This window comes from Stegostoma tigrinum, chromosome 4 (assembly GCF_030684315.1).
Source record: "Stegostoma tigrinum isolate sSteTig4 chromosome 4, sSteTig4.hap1, whole genome shotgun sequence".
In the NCBI taxonomy this organism is placed as follows: Eukaryota; Metazoa; Chordata; class Chondrichthyes; order Orectolobiformes; family Stegostomatidae; genus Stegostoma; species Stegostoma tigrinum.
The window spans coordinates 48,658,731-48,680,391 of NC_081357.1; the positions used below are offsets into that span (position 1 = coordinate 48,658,731).

Sequence of the window (21,661 nt, forward strand, 5' to 3'; positions counted from 1 at the left end):
TGATTCTCAAGTGCCCTTGTGAAATATACTGAGCTGCTTGCTAGGCTAAGGGCAGCTAGAGACAGGCAATAAATGCTGGCCAGCCAGCATTACCCTTATCTCAAAAGTGACTTTTTTTAAAAATAACTTGATTTTTGAATTTTGACCTCTAGGTCTAAGTTTCAAACTAAGAGTCATCAACATCCAATGTCAAGCCTTCGGAATGAACGTGTTTCAAGTAAGGTCTCCTCAGTCTTCAAAACTCTAACAAACATCAAACCAACCTTCTTGGCCTTTCCTTGGAAGGCAATCCCTTCTTTCCAACAATCAGCACAGAGAAATGTTTTTGAATCGCCTCCAATACAACTCTAACTCAAGTAGGGAAACTTCATCTGCACACGGTACTGCAGGTATGGTCTCACTAACAATCTAATTTCATGCCCCCTCTAACTTGGGTTCCTCCATTTCAGAGATGTTCAGCAACATTTACTCCAAATGCAATGATTCAGCTACTTTGATTTTACTTCTTTCTACGCTGTGACCTGTAAGGACTTGATGCTATTCTTCCAGTTTCTCAATTTCCACTGCACCAGTTCTGGTGCTGTCACGATCCACAGCAGTTCCATCCTCCTCCCTCAACTGAAATTCCCCTCCATTGAATCAGCCTGCAACATGTGGTCAAATGAGGTTGTGGCAGGGTTTAGTGGTTTTTTATAGTGGTCTTTAATACAATCCAATTGTCTTTGGGATGTATTGCCTATATACCTGGCCTCAAAGACTTCCACAATTGGTTAAGCCAGCTGTTTCATGCTGAACTGTAGTAATCCTACAAGTGATTTTCACCACTTACAGGATGCTGCCATTTAGTCACAAAAGCAGTTTTGCCTACCACACAAATGAGCACTGCAATTTTAGAATTTAAGAGCCAGTTGACATCAGGTACATAGGCCAATATATCTTTAAGCCTGTAGGACCATATCAAATGGTATATTCCATTGACCATTCACAGCCAGCAGCATATCAGTCATGATCAACCAGGCCACATTTGAAAGCCTCAGAACAGCAGCCTTCTATTTGATGTTACTCTGATATTAGAATTCGTTAGTGACAGGGATATAGGCCAAATGCTGGCAAATGGGACTAGAATTATTACGGATAACCAGTCAGCATGAATGAGTTTGGCCAAAAGATCTGTTTCTGTGCTATACAGCTCTATGGCTCTTATAATTGTACTGGTAACTAATTTCTGATAATTAGTCAGGTTTGCAGCGTGGTGTACTCATGCATGCAGGAAGCTACTGGCACACTGAAATCCTGTTCCTGTAGACAAATGGAAAAGATGTAATTTATGTACAAATTCCATGTCAAAAAGCAAAAGGATCATGGAAACCACTAAACCCTGACCAAAGTCTAACTGCCCAGTCTGAATTATAAAGATTGACAATTAAGTGTTTCTGTTGCATCTTCAAGCCAATGGTCCAACGAATTAACACCCACTCATGCAAGACAAAAAGCTTCAACCTGTTGTCTGCTTTCAGACATGTTTAAGTTCCTTTAATTTGTCATACTATATTTGTTGTCCATGATGCAGTCTTATAGCGCCAATTGTTTGGTGTTTTTAGTCTATCAATTTCACCTTCTAGCCATTTGTCATTTTAACTCGTAACCCCACACCTACCTTGACCAATGACCCCTAAATTGGCCAATATAGCTCACCACTGACATTGAACTACACCAAAAAAAAACCGAAAGATCTGCTGGAAAACCTCAGCAGATTTGTGGCTTGGAAGAACAGTCACTGAACTCAAAATGTTAACTGATTTCTCCCCACAGCTGCTGCCAGACTTGCTGAGTTTTACCGGCAATTTCTGTTTTTGTTGCATGGCGCTATACAGGATGCCAGCATCCTCAATTTTTTGTATAGCTTAATCTCACGAAATCACATTCAACTTCTCAAAAAGGCAATTCACAAATTGGACAATTTCAGCTCATAACCATAATTCCAATTTTTGTGGGGCAGTGGTTAAAAGGTAATAGTCCTACTTTGACATTTTCAACTTCTCTAAACCTATCTTTTGTTACCATTGCCATTTCCTTTTGCTACAAGCTATTTCTCTAGTCAATTAAATCTTTCCTGCTTTCCATCACAGATCTGACCTCTTATTCTTTATTCCTTCTCCAATTCCCCCAGCATTTTATCTTTAACATTATTCTCAAAGAGGTATAATTTTGTCTCTCCAGACATTGCCTCACCTTCTGAGTACTTCCCACATGTGGTTTCTAGATTAGCACCAAACTTCAACTTTTCAGGTTGTTGATTACTTGATTTACATATTATTCAGGGGCTTTCCAATTTACAAACCCCTGACTTGTGAACTTTTATATTTACAAATGTGATCCCGTGCAGGGTTGTGATTTTAAAGATCTGATATATGACTGTTTCCTGTGCTTAGGAATGGTTGGTTGTACGGTCTTGCATTCTGTTCAGACTTGCATTGAAATCTACTTGCAAACAGGCTCAAGAGAACCTGCTTGCAACTAGGGAACTGTCTGTAACTGAGTTGTTAATCTAAGACTTCAATGAGACCTTTCAGGATCACGATCACTATATAGAGGGGAGACATTCAACCCATCACATCCTCTTGGCTCTCCAAAAGAGCAGTTCACTTCATGCCATTCCCCTGCTTGTGCCACATTCTTCTTTTTCAGTTAATCCATTTGATGTGTCGATCAAATATGCCTCCACCGCATTCGGGCAGTGCACAGCGGACCTTTACCACTCAATACACGGAAAAGTTTTTCCCCCCCACAGGTTTTTGCTTCCTTGGCCAATTACTCTAAATCTGTGCCTTCTTCTTTGCAATCACTTCAAAAGTGGTATGTTTCTTTTCATCTATGTCATGAAGGCCCCTCCTCAAGACATTGAATACATCCACTGAATCTCTTCTCAGCCTTGTGCTCTCCAAGGTAAGCATCTTGATTTCTGCAATCTAATTTCAGAATGAGACATAGCCATAAATGTCTTCTGCACCCTCCCTAGTACTTTAATATTCTTTTTAGGCAAAACGTCTTGACATACAACCAACACTAGTTTAAACTGAACTAGTGTCTTTTACAAATTCAACATCTTTGCTTTTTTACTTTAAGTCCACATTAATACACACACATGCTGTATTGCTACTCTTTGCTTGTCCTGTCAAGTTCAATGACTAATGCTAAAACACACAGGTCCTTCTGTTTCTGCCAAAATTACACTTCATTTTATTTATTGTCTTTACATGCTCCACCTACCAATTCACATTTCTCTAAATTGAAATTTGTCACCCATCTGCTCATACCATCAAATGGTCTGTCCTTTTGAAATGTCACACCATCCTCTTCACAGTTTACAACACTTCCAAGCTTTGAATCATCCAAAAACTTGGGCTATTGTGCTCTATACACCACGGTCAAGAAAAGTTCCCAGACTGACCCCAGACAGTTCTGCTATACACCATCCAATAGCCCAAATGAATGCATTAATCAGAGCTCTGTTACACTGTTAAATCAGACAATCCTGTATCATTTTCTAGCTGCCCCTTATATTCCAAGAGCTATTATAACAATGCTGCGCAGCAGTCTATGTAGAGCACATTAAAAGGTATTTCCCTCATCAACTCAAAGGACTCCAAATTAGATAAACAAGGCTATCCTGTCATAAAATCTGTTTGCTTTCCTTAATTAACATGCTGCTGTCCACATGACTTATTTTTTTCCCCCCATTAAATTACTGATTCTAGAAGCTTTCCATCACAAAAAGTTTAACTGACTGGCCTGACTGGTTTTATCCTTAAACCATTTTTTTTAACAATGGTGAAAACATTTATATTTCTGCAATCCTGCTAGATTTAACAAAGATGGGAAAACTGCAGACTATTTTCTTTCCCCACTGTCTTTGGAAGAACCTCATTTGATTTTTAAAAATCAATTTAAAATCTTTCTACTGTTTTCTTTGGTTGGCATCTCTTTCCATGGTAGAGTCAGATGGAAAGTGTTTGTTTAATGCCTCAGTTAATACCCCAGCCTCCAAAAGTAAATCCCCTCTTGGGCCCTAATTGTTCCTACTCCTATGCATCAGGAAACATTTTAAAGATCCAGTAGTTGACAGTAAACTTTGATAACTAGGCTACATTAAATTTCTGCACACATTAGTTCAACCAGAAGATCACATTTATTTAAAATGATTGAACACTTCTTAATTAAAGTCAAAGAAAATTCTTTTTACAGCTTTCAGCACAAAGTTGAAACAATGTTCAATGTCACAGCTATTTACATGATGCTCTCGCTGTTGTCAAGGTGAGCTTTGAAAAGCGAGGCTACATAAAGTCACATCAGAATCTAAGTTAACCTAAATACCAAGTTGGTGAAGTATCCCATTGAAGAACCTACTTCAACAACTTCAAATATAGTAACAGAAAGACCAGCACACCAGAGGTATATTGGATAACATATGGACGGTTACCGGATTATCAATGGTACAGTCTTTAAAAGGTGAACTCTCATTGTCAGAATTTTTAAGGTCAGCAAGAATTCTCCAGTGTATTGCCTGCATTTTCAAAGAAAATTATTATAAGAAAGTTAACAAACATCTGCATTTTTCCTACATTTTACTGCTGATCACTCAAATAGATGAGTTGTGGTGAATAGTAATGGCAGTGAATTTAACGGTGAAACACTAGATCAGCAACAGCAAATTCAACTTTGTTAGATAAAGAATCATCATTTGGCATAAACAAAAATAAAATTAATCAGATAAAGCACGTTCTATGTTGCATTTAATTTTACTCTTAAATTACATTGGTGAATGTTAATGTTTATTAGAAACATCAGCAACAATTAAATAAACTTTTGTAAGTGTAAGCTTTGGTAAACTAAAGGAATCATCATACACAAGATACTTTCCTGCCATTCCGCTCTGATTGATGGTGAGTGCTTTGTGTCAACGTTATGCAGCATTTTTTCTTCAGCTCATCATTCTATATGCAAGAACAGCATTGCAAGTGTCGGATTAACAACTATTTTGGTCATTCCAGTGAATGGCCTTGATCTGTGTTTGTACAATAGAAAGCACTCTTGGTCATAAATCTACATTTGGTATTCCCAAATCAAACTCCAAGGTCAATCGAGGATTGAAATTATGATCTAAGTTAATGTTTCATTATTCAATATATTTAATCATCAGCTTCTGATTACTTTAACCTCGTAACTCTAAGCCTGAAATTCCTTTTTTCCTTAAAATTATGCAGGCTCAATCACTACATCCACAGTTTGAGGTGATAGTGATAAATATATACCAAAACAATACGGAGCTAACAAAGTATTTACAGCTTGGAATTTCCAAATGGAAGTCATGCTTGTCATTTGACTCAGTCTTACTGAGAGATCTAGTGATTTCTCCAATGACAATTCTGGCTGTATTGCTGTGCAATAACATCATAACTAATAATCTTCGTCTTTCGTGGGATCTCAACATGCGCCTGGAGTAATGGAGTAATCAAGCTGTCCAAGCAGACAATCACAAAAAACCATTTTCAAATAGCAATACTGAAGACTGAAACTTGCTAAAATTTTTTTAAAAGTTCAAAATGCTTGTTAAATATATACATTTAAAGTTTTAGATTAGATTAAATTTAAATCATTAAATATTCCTAAATTTAAATAGTTTAACTAAATTACATGCATTCACTAACTACACATCCAACAGTATTGCAAATACTAAAATTCTTCCAGGGCCAGTTTTGTTGCTCAAATTTTCTATCACTGCTAAAAACTCATCTACACTGATTATAGAAACTTACGCCTTGTTTAAGAAGGTTCTAGCAATATCAAAAGATTAAAAGTATTGATAGTTTCATCATTACAATTTCTAGGCAGTCTACACCTAAGCATATAGCTGTGCACTGAGTAATACAATAAAATTGCTGACTTTCTTGTTAATCTGTGCATTCCTGAAGGAGTGGCAATGACACTGAACAATGCTTATGTGCTATCTATACTGCTTCCATACCCCCCCACGCCACCCCACCCCAATGACTACAATTCTGCAGCAGAGTGTACATCACACTCCTTTCTAGCAAAGGACCGGAAACATAAGTTTAAACAGTGCAATTTTGACACAAATTAAGTAGTTACATACTGACAAAAACAAAAGATACGGGAGTTCGTCTGGTGGATTGATGATGAAAACTGAACACGATATTTGGAAAGCTAAAAAAAAAAGGTGTCTGGCAATTACAGAATTTTCCACACTCCCACACCAAGGTGATAAAGCTTTAAAATTTAAAAGCAAAAGGAAATTCATGCCATGCTTTTGCACTCCATCTCCACAATTATCACATGGGTCAACTTCTAATTCTGCATCTAAATTTAACTGTCAGATCAGGTCAGAATCCCTACAGTGTGGAAACAGGCCCTTCGGCACAACAAACCGACACCAACACTTAGAGCATCCCACCCAGACCCATCCCCCTATAACCCACATACCCGTGAGCACTACAGGCAATTTAGCACGGCCAATCCATCTAGCCTGTGTATCTTTGGACTGTGGGAGGAAACCGGATCACCCGGAGGAAACCCACACAAATATGGGAAGAACATGCAAACTCTGCATAGACAGTCGCCCTAGGCTGGAATTGAACCCGGGTCCCTGGCGCTGTGAGGCTGAAGTGCTAACCACTGAGCTATCATGCCACCCCATATGTAGCCATCTTTCCTGCAAGAATTTATTCTATTAATTCTATGCAAAAGTTAGCCTGGTAGTTATGATGATACAATTCACATGCTAGCAGATATCCTCGATTACTACTTTCTTGACTGCACTGTACTTTTCAGGGTAAGACTAACCAGCAGATTTACAGTGGCCAGCATTGCTCTGAAGCTCCAACTGCAGTGCTGATCTATGTTGGGACTACTGCCATTCAGAGGGCCACATGGAAGGAATTTATAAATGAATCAGTCATGCACTTTGGTCAGAAAAGCACAAAAGGCATTACAAAGTAGGGAGTACAATTCCCATGATCGTGCAGGAGCAGAGGGACCCGCGTGTAAACATGCACAGATCATTGAAGATTGCAGGACAGGCTGAGACCACAGACAATAAAACAGTGCTTTAAGCTTTATTAATAGGGGCACAGAGGTAATGCTGAACTTGCAAGGACACTTGTTAGACTTTAGATGGAGTAGTGTGCACAGTTCCGAGCACAACATTATAGGAAAGGTATGAATGCATGAGAGAAAGAACAGACGCAATTTACAAAGAAAAGCTCTAATTCCCAGAACCCAGTTATTTAAGTATAAGGATAGATTGAACGAGATGGGACTGTTCAAGAGAAGAGGACTGAGAGAAGACACAATAGAGGTTTACAAAATCATGAGTGGGCTGGATACAGTAGATGGAGAATCTGTTCCTATTTGTAAAAGCAAAACAAATGAAACAGCAAAAATTTAAAGTGATGTGTAAACAAATGAAGAATGATGTGAGAGAAAAAAAAACTTTGACACAGGTAGTAGTTAAAGGTATAGAATGCACTGCCTGAAAATGTGATGGAAGCAGGTTCAACTGAGGTATTTAATGGAGCACTGCATAATAATTTGGATTAAAACGATATGCAGGGACACCAGGAAAAGGCAAGAGATTGGCATTGGGTAGAACAACTGGTGCAGGCATGATGGGTCAACAGCTAACCTTCTACACCAATTCTGAGATTGTGATGACCATTGCCATTTAAGAATGCAGATACATAGACAAAATATTTCTCATACAGAACACGGTAATTGGATCCACTGGTGTATACTTTCAAAACACTATCAAACAGTATGTTACTAAAAGGAGTAGCAAAATGCAACCCAAATGATTTTGATGAAATGTTACAAAAACTGCAAATTGTCACTTAAAATCCAACACTACACATTAAAGATAACAATGATGCTATTGTCCACCATTATATTAAAATACCACCAAGAATAATTCACCATCATAATGAGATTAGCGGCACAATCCCTAAATTGAAAACTGTGAAGACTGAATAAATCTTGTTTTCTGTAGTAATGTAACAGTTTTTGTAACATTGTTAGATAAATTTAAAGCAGATTTCAAAAATAAAGTTAAAAAACCTAATCCTTTTAAACGTTAAGATCACAAAGAAGGTGGTTTCTTGTCAAACGAAGTTGGCAACATGAAAAACATGCACGTCACTTTTTAGCATTTGTTTTCAACTTGAATTCTCCATTAGAATTCTAGATGAACACTGTTAACTGCTTCTAATATGTTAGAGGTTATCACTGCACAGATAAATTCTGTTTTCGGACAAAGAGATGACACCTGAGCTGCTTGTGTCTCAAAGTAATTTACCCATGGGAACTTTTTCTCCATGGAAGAAAAGTTCAAACATTGAGTTTAACTTCTTCCACTTATTTTAGTTTCAAAGTAAATACTGGTTTGCCATTGCTCAAAAACAAGATTACATTGGCTCCACCAAATAGATTATTCAAAGAAAATTTTAGAAAAAATTCTTGTTTTGTGATAAATTTTGCTCAAATGATACTGATGAAACAGCAAAGCTAAATATACACTACTCTTACTATTTCTAGGAATGAAACTAATTCAGAGGTCCATGAGCATGTCATGATCCAATGCAAAATCCAGTTTGCTCTCAGCAGGTGACATGCACTTTTCATTTGTGATCACAAACATGATCCAGTAAGAAGCGCTCAGTGCTAGTTTCTATGCCATTGTTGTTGTTGCCCAGATCATCAGCAAATGAAGCAATATCAGTGACAATAACAAGTGTGAACAGGAATTGAAACAATAAGATCAGCCAATTTAAGTACTTATGCAAGACCTACCCGGCCTCACCACAAGCAGATTATGGTTAGATACTGTCTATATGTGAAATTTGTACGCACTTGTAACATGCAGATTAATATTTGAACAAGAATGTCAAAGTAATATGAAATAAACTTACTTGAGACAGATCTGGAATGTCACCTTTGTCAATACCCACTTGCTGTAACACAAAGTTAAAATAATCTGTGATTATTCTAGAATACATGTTAAGATCTCATTGAATGCAAATTCAAAACTTGAGTTTTAATTTTGAAAGTACATTGAAATAAATCAACATTAATCATTAAAGCAAAAATTAATGCTGCCTGTGATGGAGATCTGAAATAAAAGCAGGAAGTGCTGGAAAACCTCAGCAGCCTCTATGAAGAGATGCCATTATACATGGGTGCTTGGATGACTTTGATTTTAAAAAAGTCAAGCGCAACATATTGAGGGCTGGCGACTATAAACATATGCACTTAGGACAGACAGATAACCTTTTTAAGATTCTGTATCCATTTCTGGCTCCTACTACTTTATTCCAGTAGCTCACTTTACCAAATCTGTTGCATAGCATTTTGTGTTTGTGTGGGTACGTACATGACGTTCATGAACAGTCAATGTTCTTGGCTGACTCAAAAACGCTAGCAAGTTAGTTTAACATAATTTTCCCATAACAAATCCATGCTCTATTTCATAAATTAACCTCTATTTGCCCATGTGAATTTTAATTCTTGTTTCAGAATTTTACCCAAAGTTAACCTGACTGGCTAAGATGAGACACAAACTGATCCAGAAAATGGAAACTGTTGAAGTGAGAGAAACAATTGGAAAATATACATGGATGTACATGGGAAGACTTTAGACTACACGGTAAAACAAAACATAGAATTGAACATGGAGAAAATGGAGTGGCAAGGAGAAACCCTCAACTACGCCTTTAACAGCCAAACTCAAAATTCCAAAATACTCCTGAACAGCCTTCCATCAATTACACAGAACAGTGCCAGCACAGAAACAGGCCTTTCGCCACACCATGTCTGCACCACCACAATGCCATTCTAAACTAATCCCATCTGCCTGCACATGACCAATGTACCTCTATTCCCTGCCTGTTCATGTTTAAATGCCTCAAACATTAATATCACATCTGCTTCTACTACCTCCCTGGCAGCATGGTCCTGGCATGTATCACCCTCTAAAAAGGAAAATCTTGCTTGTACATCTATAAGCTTCCACCCTTGTCTTAAACCTGTACTTTACAGTATTTGAAACAATCTGGCAAAGTCTCTAACTATCACCCTAAACCTGCCTCAACTTTACGTGCTTCAGGCAGGTCACCCCTCAGCCTCCATGCTTTAGTGGAAAATGATCCAGTTTGCCCAACATCTCACTGTAGCTAGCACACTTTAATCCAAACTGCACACAATAATCCAAATGTAGTCTAACTCGAAAAATAGTTTTACACAGCTGCAACATGGCTTGCCAAATCTTGTCTGAATTAAACTCCATCTGCCATTTCTTGCCCAACTTTCCAACTAATTTATATCCCACTGTATCCTTTGGCAAGCTTCCTCACTGTCCACAATTCCACAAATTTTTGCACTGTCTGCAACTTACAAAATCAGGCCACCTACATTTTCATCCAATTATTTTATATTACAAAACTGAGGCCCCAGCATGGATCCTTCCAGAGTACCACTGGTGACAGACTTCTAGTCAAAAAAAAACAAAAAACCCCTCAAACTACATGGTTTCTCTGAACAAGCCACTTGATTGACTGGCAGAAGGCAGAGTAGGCATAAAGGGGTCTTTTTCCAGGATGGCAGCCAGTAACTGGTGGAATTCCATCAGGGTCAGTGTTAGGACCACAACTATTCGCTTTCTATGTTAAAAATCTGCACAAAAACTGGGGGCACTGTTGCTAAGTTTGCAGATGAAGGGACAGGTAGCAGTGAGAAGTCAGGGAGGCAGCAGAAGGACTTGAACTGGCTAAGAGAGTGAGCAATAAGTGGCTGAGGGAGTGACAATGTGTGAGGTTACACACACAGGCTTGAAAAAAAAATCAAAAACACAAAAAGGTACTTAGGAGTCCTAGTTTAAGATTCTCAAGGTTAAAATGCAGGTTCAGTTGGTAGTTGGAAAGCCAATTGCACTGTTAGCATTCACCTCAAGAGAGCTAGAATACAACAGAGATGTAGGACTAAAGCTGAATAAAGCTATGGTCATACCATATTAGAAACATTGAGCAGTTTTAGGTCCCATAATTTAAGGAAGGATATGCTGACCATTGAGGGGATCCAGAAAGGGTTTACAAAAATGGTCCCAGGGTTGAACAGCATATCAAATGAGGAGCAGTTAAGAACTCTGGTCTGTAGTCAATGGAGTTTAGAAGGGAATGAGGGGGAATCTCATCGAAACTTAATACTAGAAGGCCTGGACACAGTGGACATGAAAATGATGATGATTCCACTGGGAGATTCTAGAACCCAGTCTTATAAATGAACAGATATTCCTTTAGAACTGAGAAGAGAAGGAATTCCTTCAACCAACCATCAGGTGGTGCATCTGTCCATCTCATGGCCTCCACAGCCTTCTGTGGCAGCCAAGTCAGAGAGTGTATTTAAACCAGTGATTGATAGGTTTTTGATTAGTAATGGGATCAAGGCTAAAGGGAGAAGGCAAGAAAAAGGGGCTGAGAAACATCAGCAGAGCAGAATCAACAGGGTGAACAGCCATTTGGTTCCTAGATCTTGCACTCTCAAAGGAACCAGTAGTCAGAAGAAGTGTCAAAGCAAGGTCATACTGCAGACACCACAATGTTTTAAAAATGATTTAAGTTACTTACTTCAGCAACTTTAAGAAATTCTGAGACCCTTGTCATCCTAGTAAGAAACTTTTTATAAATTTCCAATGCTTCTTTACATTGTCCCTTCTTCATTTCGAAATATTTTTCTAAAATAAAAGAAGTTGAATTTATCTATATTACCAAGAATGTAGATTATTGCTTTAAGTAGTAAAAGGAAATGGTGCTTTGAAAGCTAAAACTAATGATGCAGACAGCATTTTCAAAGTTATCAAAAGAGGAAAATGTTTATTTCCTACTGGTCTCATTTTACAAAATTGTACTCACCTAACAAATTAATGATTCCATCATTGTAACATGCAAATAATTTGATTAAATCTTTGAAAAGTAGCAGGAAAGCAGCATTTATTACTCCATTTGATAATTCACCAGGGCTGACCTGTAATACCAAACAATTATTAATTTGCAACTGCTCTGTCAAATAAATTTTCTTGTAATACATTACATTCTCAAAAGATGTGCACACAGTTACACAACTTATGGTGCAATGAATGCTTTTCCATGCAGAAGATGACGACAGAATGATCAAGTCTATGCTGAATGTTGCAATGACACCAACTGCCATGAAACAAAAGAAAATCATACTATACTTAAGTGTAAGTAAACACTGGCTTTAAACGGTTTATCCAACTTCATAGAAACACTCAAGAAGTAATCTTGTTACCCAAAACTCAATTAAAAAGGTGACTAACAAAATTAAATAATGCATACATAAAAATTCCAGCTGGTCATGTGTAATAAATGGCCTTTTTCACTTCAGGGCTTTTCTATATTCAAATTTTGTAGTACAGATATATAAAGGAACAAAAAGAGGGATTATCGAAGTCTCTGGGTTTTCCTAGAATAAAATAGAAAAACAGTTATTAACTTTTTCAAATGATCTGGATTGTTGGGAGCAGAGGGTGGAAGATGGACAAAACAGTAAAACCCGGCTACTTATGTCAACTAACAACTAGAAACCACAATCTCAAATTAAAATGTTTGATGCAGTGGAGAGAACAACATGTAATACATCAACCTCCCAGAGAATTTTGCCCTCTATGGGTATTGTTTGATTTTTTTGTTTGTGAAGATTAGTATTTACCACATTATTCAAAAGGTTCTATCCTTTAATTTCTCTCAAAAGCTACAACAAGGTGCATAAACTAAGCAGCAAAAGACAGACTGCAAATCAGATGGTCAGCACTTCAAAAAAGTTCCATTTGCCATAATCAAACGTGTACCGTCAGTCACAAGTGTAAATCACAACATATTCCTTTAGTTCATACAACATAGGCCATTGCCTTTACAATTGGAGGTTGCACTTTCTATCAAAAGATTAGTTCAAAGATTGCAGATCTGTTTCAAAAGTTCAAGATGCTTAACTGATTTTATTCTGCAAACCTAAGAGTACCGTGTACAAACACCAAGTAAAATTAGCCATCCTGTTATGATTACAAGGCATAAGAAAGATATTACTTTAAAAAAATTATTTTTCATTCAAGGTAATATGGACATTGTTAGATTCCAGAATGGAATGGGGAGGGGGTTGGTGATGGTTACACAAATGTGGCAAAGGCCACTCAAACAGAATCCATGATGTTTGATCAAAAGGAAAGAGAGGACCAAACCATTAGCTCCTAGAGTGTAGAAACCTACTCTCATCAATTGCATGAAAATTCTACATAACAGGGATTTTCCTGTACAGAGTACTGGAGAGGTACATATTACTTCCTATGGTTCAGATCAATGCTAAGTCTTTTTAGTTTGGTTGTCACAGGAGAAGGGGCCCCAAGTATAGATCTATGGAGAGCAAGTAGATTAGATTCCCTACCGTGTGAAAACAGGCCTTTCAGCCAAACAAGTCCACGCCGCCCCTTGAAGCATCCCAGCCAGACCCATCCCCCATAACCCACACATCCCTCAACACTACGGGCAATTTAGCATGGCCGATCCACCTAGCCTGCACATCTTTGGACTGTGGGAGGAAACCGGAGCACCTGGAGGAAACCCATGCAGACACAGGGAGAACGTGAAAACTCCACACAGACAGTCACCCGAGGCTGGAATCAAACCCGGGTCCCTGGCGCTGTGAGGCTGCAGTGCTAACCGCTGAGCCACCGTGTCACTGTGGATTCCCAACAGGCAGAGGGCAGGAGGATTTTTTTTTCCATTCTTTTTACAGGCTTTATCAATTTTTTTTTGTCTTTTATTATTACTCAATAAATGTGCATATTTAAGCAAATTGCCGTTGTCAAGTCTCCTCTGAAATACATTTAAACAAATTCAAAAAGAACCACTTGGATATACTTTATGATCCAAGACATTTTTGGGATGAGGATGGGATTCAGGAAAATGTTTTAAGAGAACGAAAAAGTAACCTGATGCTACAGAGACTGTCCACATTGCAGGATGGGATGCAGCAAACTCTGGATTCAGGTATGTAGCAGATATGATAGTATAATTAGGACCCTCAAAAAGGATGGGGGATGGTTATAACTTGGAAAAAAAAAGAGAACTGAAGGCCAGGTTTCTGTGTTGTACAACTGCACTGAACCTTATAGAGATGTTAAGCCTTTGAGTTCTGGTTTAAATGTACATAGAACATAACAGCACAGTACAGGCTCTTCGGCCCTCAATGTTGTGCCGACCTGTCATACCGATCTCAAGCCCATCTAACTGACACTATTCCACGTACATCCATATGCTTATCCAAGGACGACTTAAATGTACCTAAAGTTGGTGCATCTACTACCGTTGCAGGCAAAGCGTTCCATTCCCTTACTACTCTGAGTAAAGAAACTACCTCTGCCATCTGTCCTATACCTTTCACCCCTCAATTTAAAGCTATGCCCCTCGTGCTCACCATCACCATCCTAGGGAAAAGGCTCTACCTATCCACCCTATCTAACCCTCTGATTATTTTATATGTTTCAATTAAGTCACCTCTCAACCACCTTCTCTCTAATGAAAACAGCCTCAGGTCCCTCAGCCTTTCCTTGTAAGACCTTCCCTCCATACCAGGAAACATCCTAGTAAATCTCCTCTGCACCCTTTCCAAAGCTTCCACCTCCTTATAATGCGGTGACCAGAACAGTACACAATACTCCAAGTGCGGCCGATCCAGAGTTTTGTACAGCTTCACCATAACCTCTTGGTTCCGGAACTCGATCCCTCTATTAATAAAAGCTAAAACACTGTACGCCGCCTTAACAGCCGTCATCCTGGGTGGCAACTTTCAAGGATCTGCGTACGTGGACACATATCTCTGCTCATCTACACTGCTAAGAATCTTACCGTTAGCCCTGTACTTTGCCTTCTGGTTACTCCTACCAAAGTGCATCACCTCACACTTGTCTGCATTAAACTCCATTTGCCACCTCTCAGCCCAGCTCTGCAGCTTATCTATGTCTCTCTGCAACCTACAGCATCCTTCATCACTATCCACAACTCCACCGACCTTAGTGTTGTCTGCAAATTTACTAACCCATCCTTCTACGTCCTCATCCAGGTCATTTATAAAAATGACAAACAGCAGTGGACCCAACACCGACCCTTGCGGTACACCACTAGTAACTGGTCTCCAGGATGAACATTTCCCATCAACTACCACCCTCTGTCATCTTCCAGCAAGCCAATTTCCGATCCAAACTGCTATATCTCCCACAACCCCATTCTTCCACGTTTTGTACAATAGCCTACTGTGTGGAACCTTATTGAAAGCCTTGCTGAAATCCATATACACCACATCAACCGGTTTACTCTCATCTACCTGTTTGGTCACCTTCTCAAAGAACTCCAGGTTTGAGGCACGACCTTCCCTTCACAAAACCGTGCTGACTATCCCTAATCAATTTATTCTTTTCTAGATGATTATAAATCCTATCCCTTATAACCTTTTCCAACGCTACCAACAACTGAGGTAAGGCTCACTGGTCTATAATTACCAAGGTTGTCTCTACTCCCCTTCTTGAACAGGGGAGTCACATTTGCTATCCTCCAGTCATCTGGCACTATTCCTGTAGACAATGACGAGTTAAAGATCAATGCCAAAGGCTCGGCAATCTCCTCCCTGGCTTCCCAGAGGATCCGAAGATAAATCCCATCCGGCCCAGGGGACTTATCTATCTTCACCTTCTGAAGGATTTCTAATACCTCTTCCGTGTGAGCTTCAATCCCACCTAGTCTAGTAGCCTGCATCTCAGTATTCCCCTCGGCAACATTGTCGTTTTCTAGAGTGAATACTGTTTGACAAATATTCATTTAGCACTTCCCCTATCTCATCTGACTCCACACACAACATACCACTACTATCCTTGATTGACGAAAGTAAGATTAGGCCCATTCTTTTATTCCTTAAATACCTATAGAAAGCCTTAGGGTTTACCCTGATCCTATCCGCCAACAACTTTTCATGTCTCCTCCTGGCTCTTCTGAGCTCTCTTTTTAGGTCTTTCCTGGCTACCTCGTAGCCCTCAAGTGCCCTAACTGAGCCTTCACATCTCATCCTAACATAAGCCTTCTTCTTCCTCTTGACCAGAGATTCCACCTCCTTCGTAAACCACGGCTCCTGCACTCTACAGCTTCCTCCCTGCCTGACAGGTACATATTTATCTAGGACACACAGGAGCATTTCCTTGAATAAGCTCCACATTTCGAATGTGCCCAAGTAGTCAATTATTAAACACCTGAAGACAAAAAAAAAATGCAGCTAGCCTGCCTAATGGCTAGACTTGATTCAGAGATCTTGGAAAAAGAAAAAGATCTAGGAGAGTGTGAATGACAAACGTTGCAATTACTTATTCGCCCATGCCTAATTATAGACAGGATTTCCCTGCATGCAGGTGTGGGCTGTTTCTTGTCCGAGTGTAACTGGAGCTGAACACCATCATCAGCAAACTGAAGGTACCAAAATAATTGGAAAGTAGCAACCATAGCTGGTAGAGGATTTGGCGGTCTTCTGCATCCAACTCAAATCCTCCCAGAGATGCTTTCAGATTTAGCAAGAAAGCAATTAAACCAACAATAAAAATGGATATGCAACTTGAACTTAAAATTTTCATTATGCTAGAACTGTCTAAGGCCAAGAGAGCATTTTACGGCATTCGTTGCTACAAATTCGTATCAGAAAAATATAAGAGCAGGCTGCAAAGAAATTACAAGTGAAGGAAACATGCATTTAAAAACAAAAGGCAGAAAAGCAGGTGTTCAAATAAGGTCATGCATTTCACAAAAACAAACTGCCCATGCATCACTAAGCATTCAGCATTTGCAATATTGTATGCATGCAATGGTAGTCATAACCACAAGCTGTCAAGCTGTTAAACTACTTACATCAAACTCCAGTAGTGCATCCAACTGCCCTTGCAGTATTGGCATGCCTTTCAATAATTTTTCTGGAGCCATAGTTCTCATTGCACCATCAGCCCTGTGAAGAGAAAACACGCCCGAACTAAATAACCTATTTTACCTGCAGGTAACTACTTACATCAAATTCCATCAGAGCATCCAAATGTTCTTGAAGTATTTGCATGCTTTTCAACAATCTATCAGAAGTCATAATTCTCATTACACCATCAACCCTGAAAAAAAAAATTGTAGCTTCGGAATTAATTCTTGCTTTTTGTGTCTTCACCATTTCAACCTTATGGTCATAGAAAATTAATTTACAATCCTTTTCCCCCACCCCCTCTAAGTCGAACTACGTAACTGGGAGACTAGAAAATCTGGAAAAAAAGAAAGCTTCAATGACAAACTACTGATTTTAGCAACTTTGAAGTATTATAAATAAGGAAATATTATTTCCAATAGTATATACCTACTTGCCTGTTCACTCAGATCACAGATGCTTTTCCTCTTGCTTTGACATACTCAGCTTGTACTTGTTATGCAAAAAAATTAAAATCCTGAACAGATGGACAAATTTAGACAACAGCAGATTATGACCCATTGTTTTTGTTTAAATATTGACCACAATAGGTCAGGATTCACTCCTTGTTCTAAAAGAACTGCTTGAATTGAAAAGTTAACAACAGCCCTTCAACTTTGAAGTGGCAAGTACTGAGAGGCAAAGATGAAAAAAAATAATCACAATTCAATCATTTACCAAAAGAGGAGGGGGAATACAACATAAATGCATTTCCAAACAGGAAATATTTCAGCGGGATCCAAATACAGCTGCAGAGGACAATCTTCAATGTTCTCTTAATACGTTCAAACAGAAAGGTGTTTTCTAAAAAACAACATTAAATCTTTGGCTCCACAGCAATAACTTCTAAAACCAGACCTGGTCAATACTAGCTCAGCACAGTCTTACTTACTTGTATCAAAGTGTGTAGATAATGGCACTAAAGTCAGGAAGATAATTTTAACACAAACAGGTGAGTTGGAGTTGGGTGATACTAAAAATCTCATCGCTGAACTCAGTGAACCTTGAACCCACCAGTTTTAACAGAGGCAGAATGGAAAAAGGCAAGTAACTGACCCAATTAAACATTTTAAGCAATTTTGCATGGATATTTCTTTTCCCTTTCAGTATCACCTTTAGTCAGGGTTTCCAAGCCTGAAATTCAGCTCAGTTAGAGACAGTAGGAACTGCATATGCTGTAGAATCGGAGATACCAGTTGTAGAGCTGGATGAACACAGCAGGCCAAGCAACATCAGAGGAGCAGGAAAACTGACGTTTTGGGTCTCGATCCTTCTTCAGAAAATATCTGAAGAGTCTAGACCCAAAACATCAGCTTTCCTGCTCCTCTGATGTTGCTTGGCCTGCTGTGTTCATCCAGCTCTACACTTTGTTCACTAAAAAGTGAAGTGAGGTTACTGCATGGAATAAATGAGTACTTTTTCATCACATTTTGGCTGATCAAGAAACAAAATATTCCCACTACCCCAACATGCTCACACCTCCCAGTCCCACTTCCAGAGAAACATGCTCATCTCTTAATCAAATCAGTGAATAAAGGAAGTAAAATTGCCCTTGTCTTTGGAACAAAGTGTAGAGCTAGCTAGTGAGGTTTGAGGGTGGAGGATAAAAATGAAAAATGAAAAATGAAAAATAAAGAAAAAAAACGGTCAAGCTTCCTAGCTAATGGTCTTTTTCAGATACCTTGACTGTGTGTACAGAGTCAGTTCCAAGAGGCATTCTGTTTTCAACTTGGGAGGACAATTAAGAATGGATAATGAATGCTAGCTTTGCCACCAAAACCCACAGGCAGCAAAATGTATGAAAAAAAGAGTCACACAAGGATTGGTTTCTCAACATCAAATACTGGAGACTATTTTTCATCATTTCAAATAATGAATGATACCTTTCTTTAAAAAAGAATTTTAGGTCTTTTTGTCTTATTAGGAAATGGAACTGCAAAAGAATTTCCAATGTTTTCCTTCACAAGCCCAAAAATACAAAAAATGCAACAAATACATAAATTTTAAAAATATGAAATAAATACTTGAAGGGGAACAATGATTCTTATGTCTAAATACGTTTCACGTGTGAAGAAACGTGCAAATTTCTCATTCTGGATTTCAAAATAGAGGGAAATGAACACTAGCTAGTGCTGTGAAGGTATGTTTTCAAAATGGTCAGAAAGTCATCTGCAAAACATCTGACATATGACTGCATTTGAGGGCCAGGCAAACTCCTGGGGTGTTAATGGAGCAAACTGTCTGTAGTTTTGAATTTGTGATTAGCAGAATCAGGTGGAACAAAGTCATGAGTTTTCTTTTTATTTCAGTTCAAAGGAATTTAGTTAAAAAGGAAAAAGTCTTTTTGCAAAAATATTTTCCAGTTCAGTTCAATAAAAGTCAGATATTATAGATGCAGTGTTTTATTGGTTTCTAAAACTTCCAAGCTAGGAGAATTTAGGATGGAAACCTTCATGTTGTCAAATCTGACAAATGCTTAGGTCATAATTGTGAAACATTCATGCCAAACTCCAATCACCTGTAATAGCAAGAAAAAGAAACTAAAGGAAAGTGAAAAAGAAACTAAAGGAAAGTGAAACAAAAATTTAAAGAATTGAGATGCAAGTATAATTTTTCTATACTTGAGTGCCTATAAATGGACAGTGCTGTAAACAGCCTGAAACTTCGGTATTTTGCGTTAAAGTGGATGTGAGTTGCTTGTTTTCTGTACTAAATGCTCATGTTCTGATGCGAAAAATCACTTGCAGTCTCATGTGAATTGTTGTGACTAACTACCATTTAAACTAAACAAAGAAAGAAAATTAAACCTGTGGTCTATCCAGCCAGGTTTCATTCGAGGGTCTGAACTTAGCCATAGTACCATTCACTAGGACCATTAAATGTGGCACAGCCTTCCAACGTGCAAGTGTTAATTTTGACTTCAAGCAACCACGTGCTAACACAACCAGAAATTCAGACAACTTTATAAAACAAATATTTTGAAATTACTTAACAAAACTACATGTGAAGATCCAGAAGTGTGTTTGTGGCTTGGTGAATCTTCTGCTGCATTCCCATTTTCATGGGCCTTAAGCACGGGTAGGAAATTAGCAAGTTTTGCCTCTGCAATTAAGTATGAAACAGCTCCTCATTTATAAATGCAAAGTCAATGATAACAATTTTCTACAGCTATTTAATTATACTCCTGGAATCCCAAAATTTCTTTTTCGCTTAAAGCAACAGTCGCTGGAAAACCCACATCCAAGACCAAAAAGAAGATAATTCAAGACAGTGGCTGATCTTCTTTCAGTGTTGGAGTAATTAAAACCACAATTAACTTAGGCTATCACTGTCAAGGCACAAGATCTTATGATAAGTTTATCATTTAACATAATTAGGTTTATCAAAAATTTGTGATCCAATGCGTAGGTTTTAACTCGTAACAACTTTCATTACATATCTCAACAAATGTTAGTCTTAATGAATGACTTAAGCAAATAAATAAAAATACTATTGAGAAAAGCGATCCACAAGTTGCTTGCAGCCTGTTAGTAAAGTGGCACATTTGCACAATGTACAAAAATGAATTAAGAACTGTTGAAAAATATTAGAAACTGCTACACCTGTTTAAAAAAGATTTAGAAATTGCTCACGACAATCAGACTTGACAGCATAATCCATTCCTCATAATGAATGAAAATATAATGTGAATTTAGACTCGGACTTCATAAGCATCATGCAATTAACTTGTGCACATCTCTTACTACAAATACAGTAACGGAAACAACTAGCTTCCTTTCATGAGACCTGCACTACAGACCCATTATATGCCGTTGTTTTTTATTCATTGAAAAGGGATGTGGGCATTGCTGGGTCAACCAGCAGTTATTGCCTGCTCCCAATTACCCAGCATCTAGGGTCACATGCAGGCCATACCAGGTAAAGACAAGAGCTTCCTTCCCTAAAAAGGGACATTGGAAAAACCCATCTGATTGACCAAAAATCTGAAGTGGTTTCATGGTACTTATTAGACTTGTAATTCCAGTTTTTCCTTTATTAAGTAGAGCTTGAATTTGATACCTACCGTGGCTAGGCAGTTGAATGATAATACCACAAGGCTATCACCACCACCTTTAAAATTACAAAACTCCTCAACGCATTGCATATCACATACTATCTGTCCAGTCCAGGGAAAAAGTCAACAGAAACAAGCCTAGTTTCTATTAACACTGGGCATAATATTACAATTAAATATTCTAACCAAATATTTAGCTGTTGCAAACTATCTTCAAAGTCAACAATTAAAAAAGACTGAGAAACAACAAACTCAACTGTATGACAAAAACTTGAAGACACTTCACACTTTTCAGAAGTGCACCATACAATAAATTACCTGTACAAGTGAGGTACAAAACAAAACCTGAAACTTACCCTTTCTTTACTCTTGCAAAATCAAATGCCATCTGCCTATAGGAATATGCCTTTTCATTTAAGTATCTGCTGTATCTTCTAATAAACGTAGACATGTCATAACCTGCAAGAATTAAAAATGCAGTGAACAGCTCTT

At 38.3% G+C, this 21,661-nt stretch overlaps 1 protein-coding gene across 24 annotated transcripts in view; it reads right to left on the reverse strand.

Annotated features, from left to right (window-relative positions):
- snap91a (synaptosome associated protein 91a) overlaps positions 1-21,661 on the reverse strand; it is a 239,065-nt gene that overhangs the window by 115,039 nt on the left and 102,365 nt on the right. For 19 of the 24 annotated variants that reach the window (XM_059645339.1, XM_059645336.1, XM_059645338.1 and 16 more), the window contains 6 exons: positions 21,526-21,628; positions 17,022-17,115; positions 11,976-12,087; positions 11,691-11,797; positions 8,982-9,023; positions 4,481-4,564 (listed from right to left, as the gene is read on the reverse strand). In XM_059645339.1, coding sequence (XP_059501322.1) covers positions 4,481-4,564; positions 8,982-9,023; positions 11,691-11,797; positions 11,976-12,087; positions 17,022-17,115; positions 21,526-21,628 — 542 coding nt within the window. Of the gene's footprint in view, positions 1-4,480; positions 4,565-8,981; positions 9,024-11,690; positions 11,798-11,975; positions 12,088-17,021; positions 17,116-17,175; positions 17,270-21,525; positions 21,629-21,661 lie in introns of all 24 variants that reach the window. The other 5 variants (XM_059645342.1, XM_059645341.1, XM_059645334.1 and 2 more) reach the window with 2 other exon arrangements.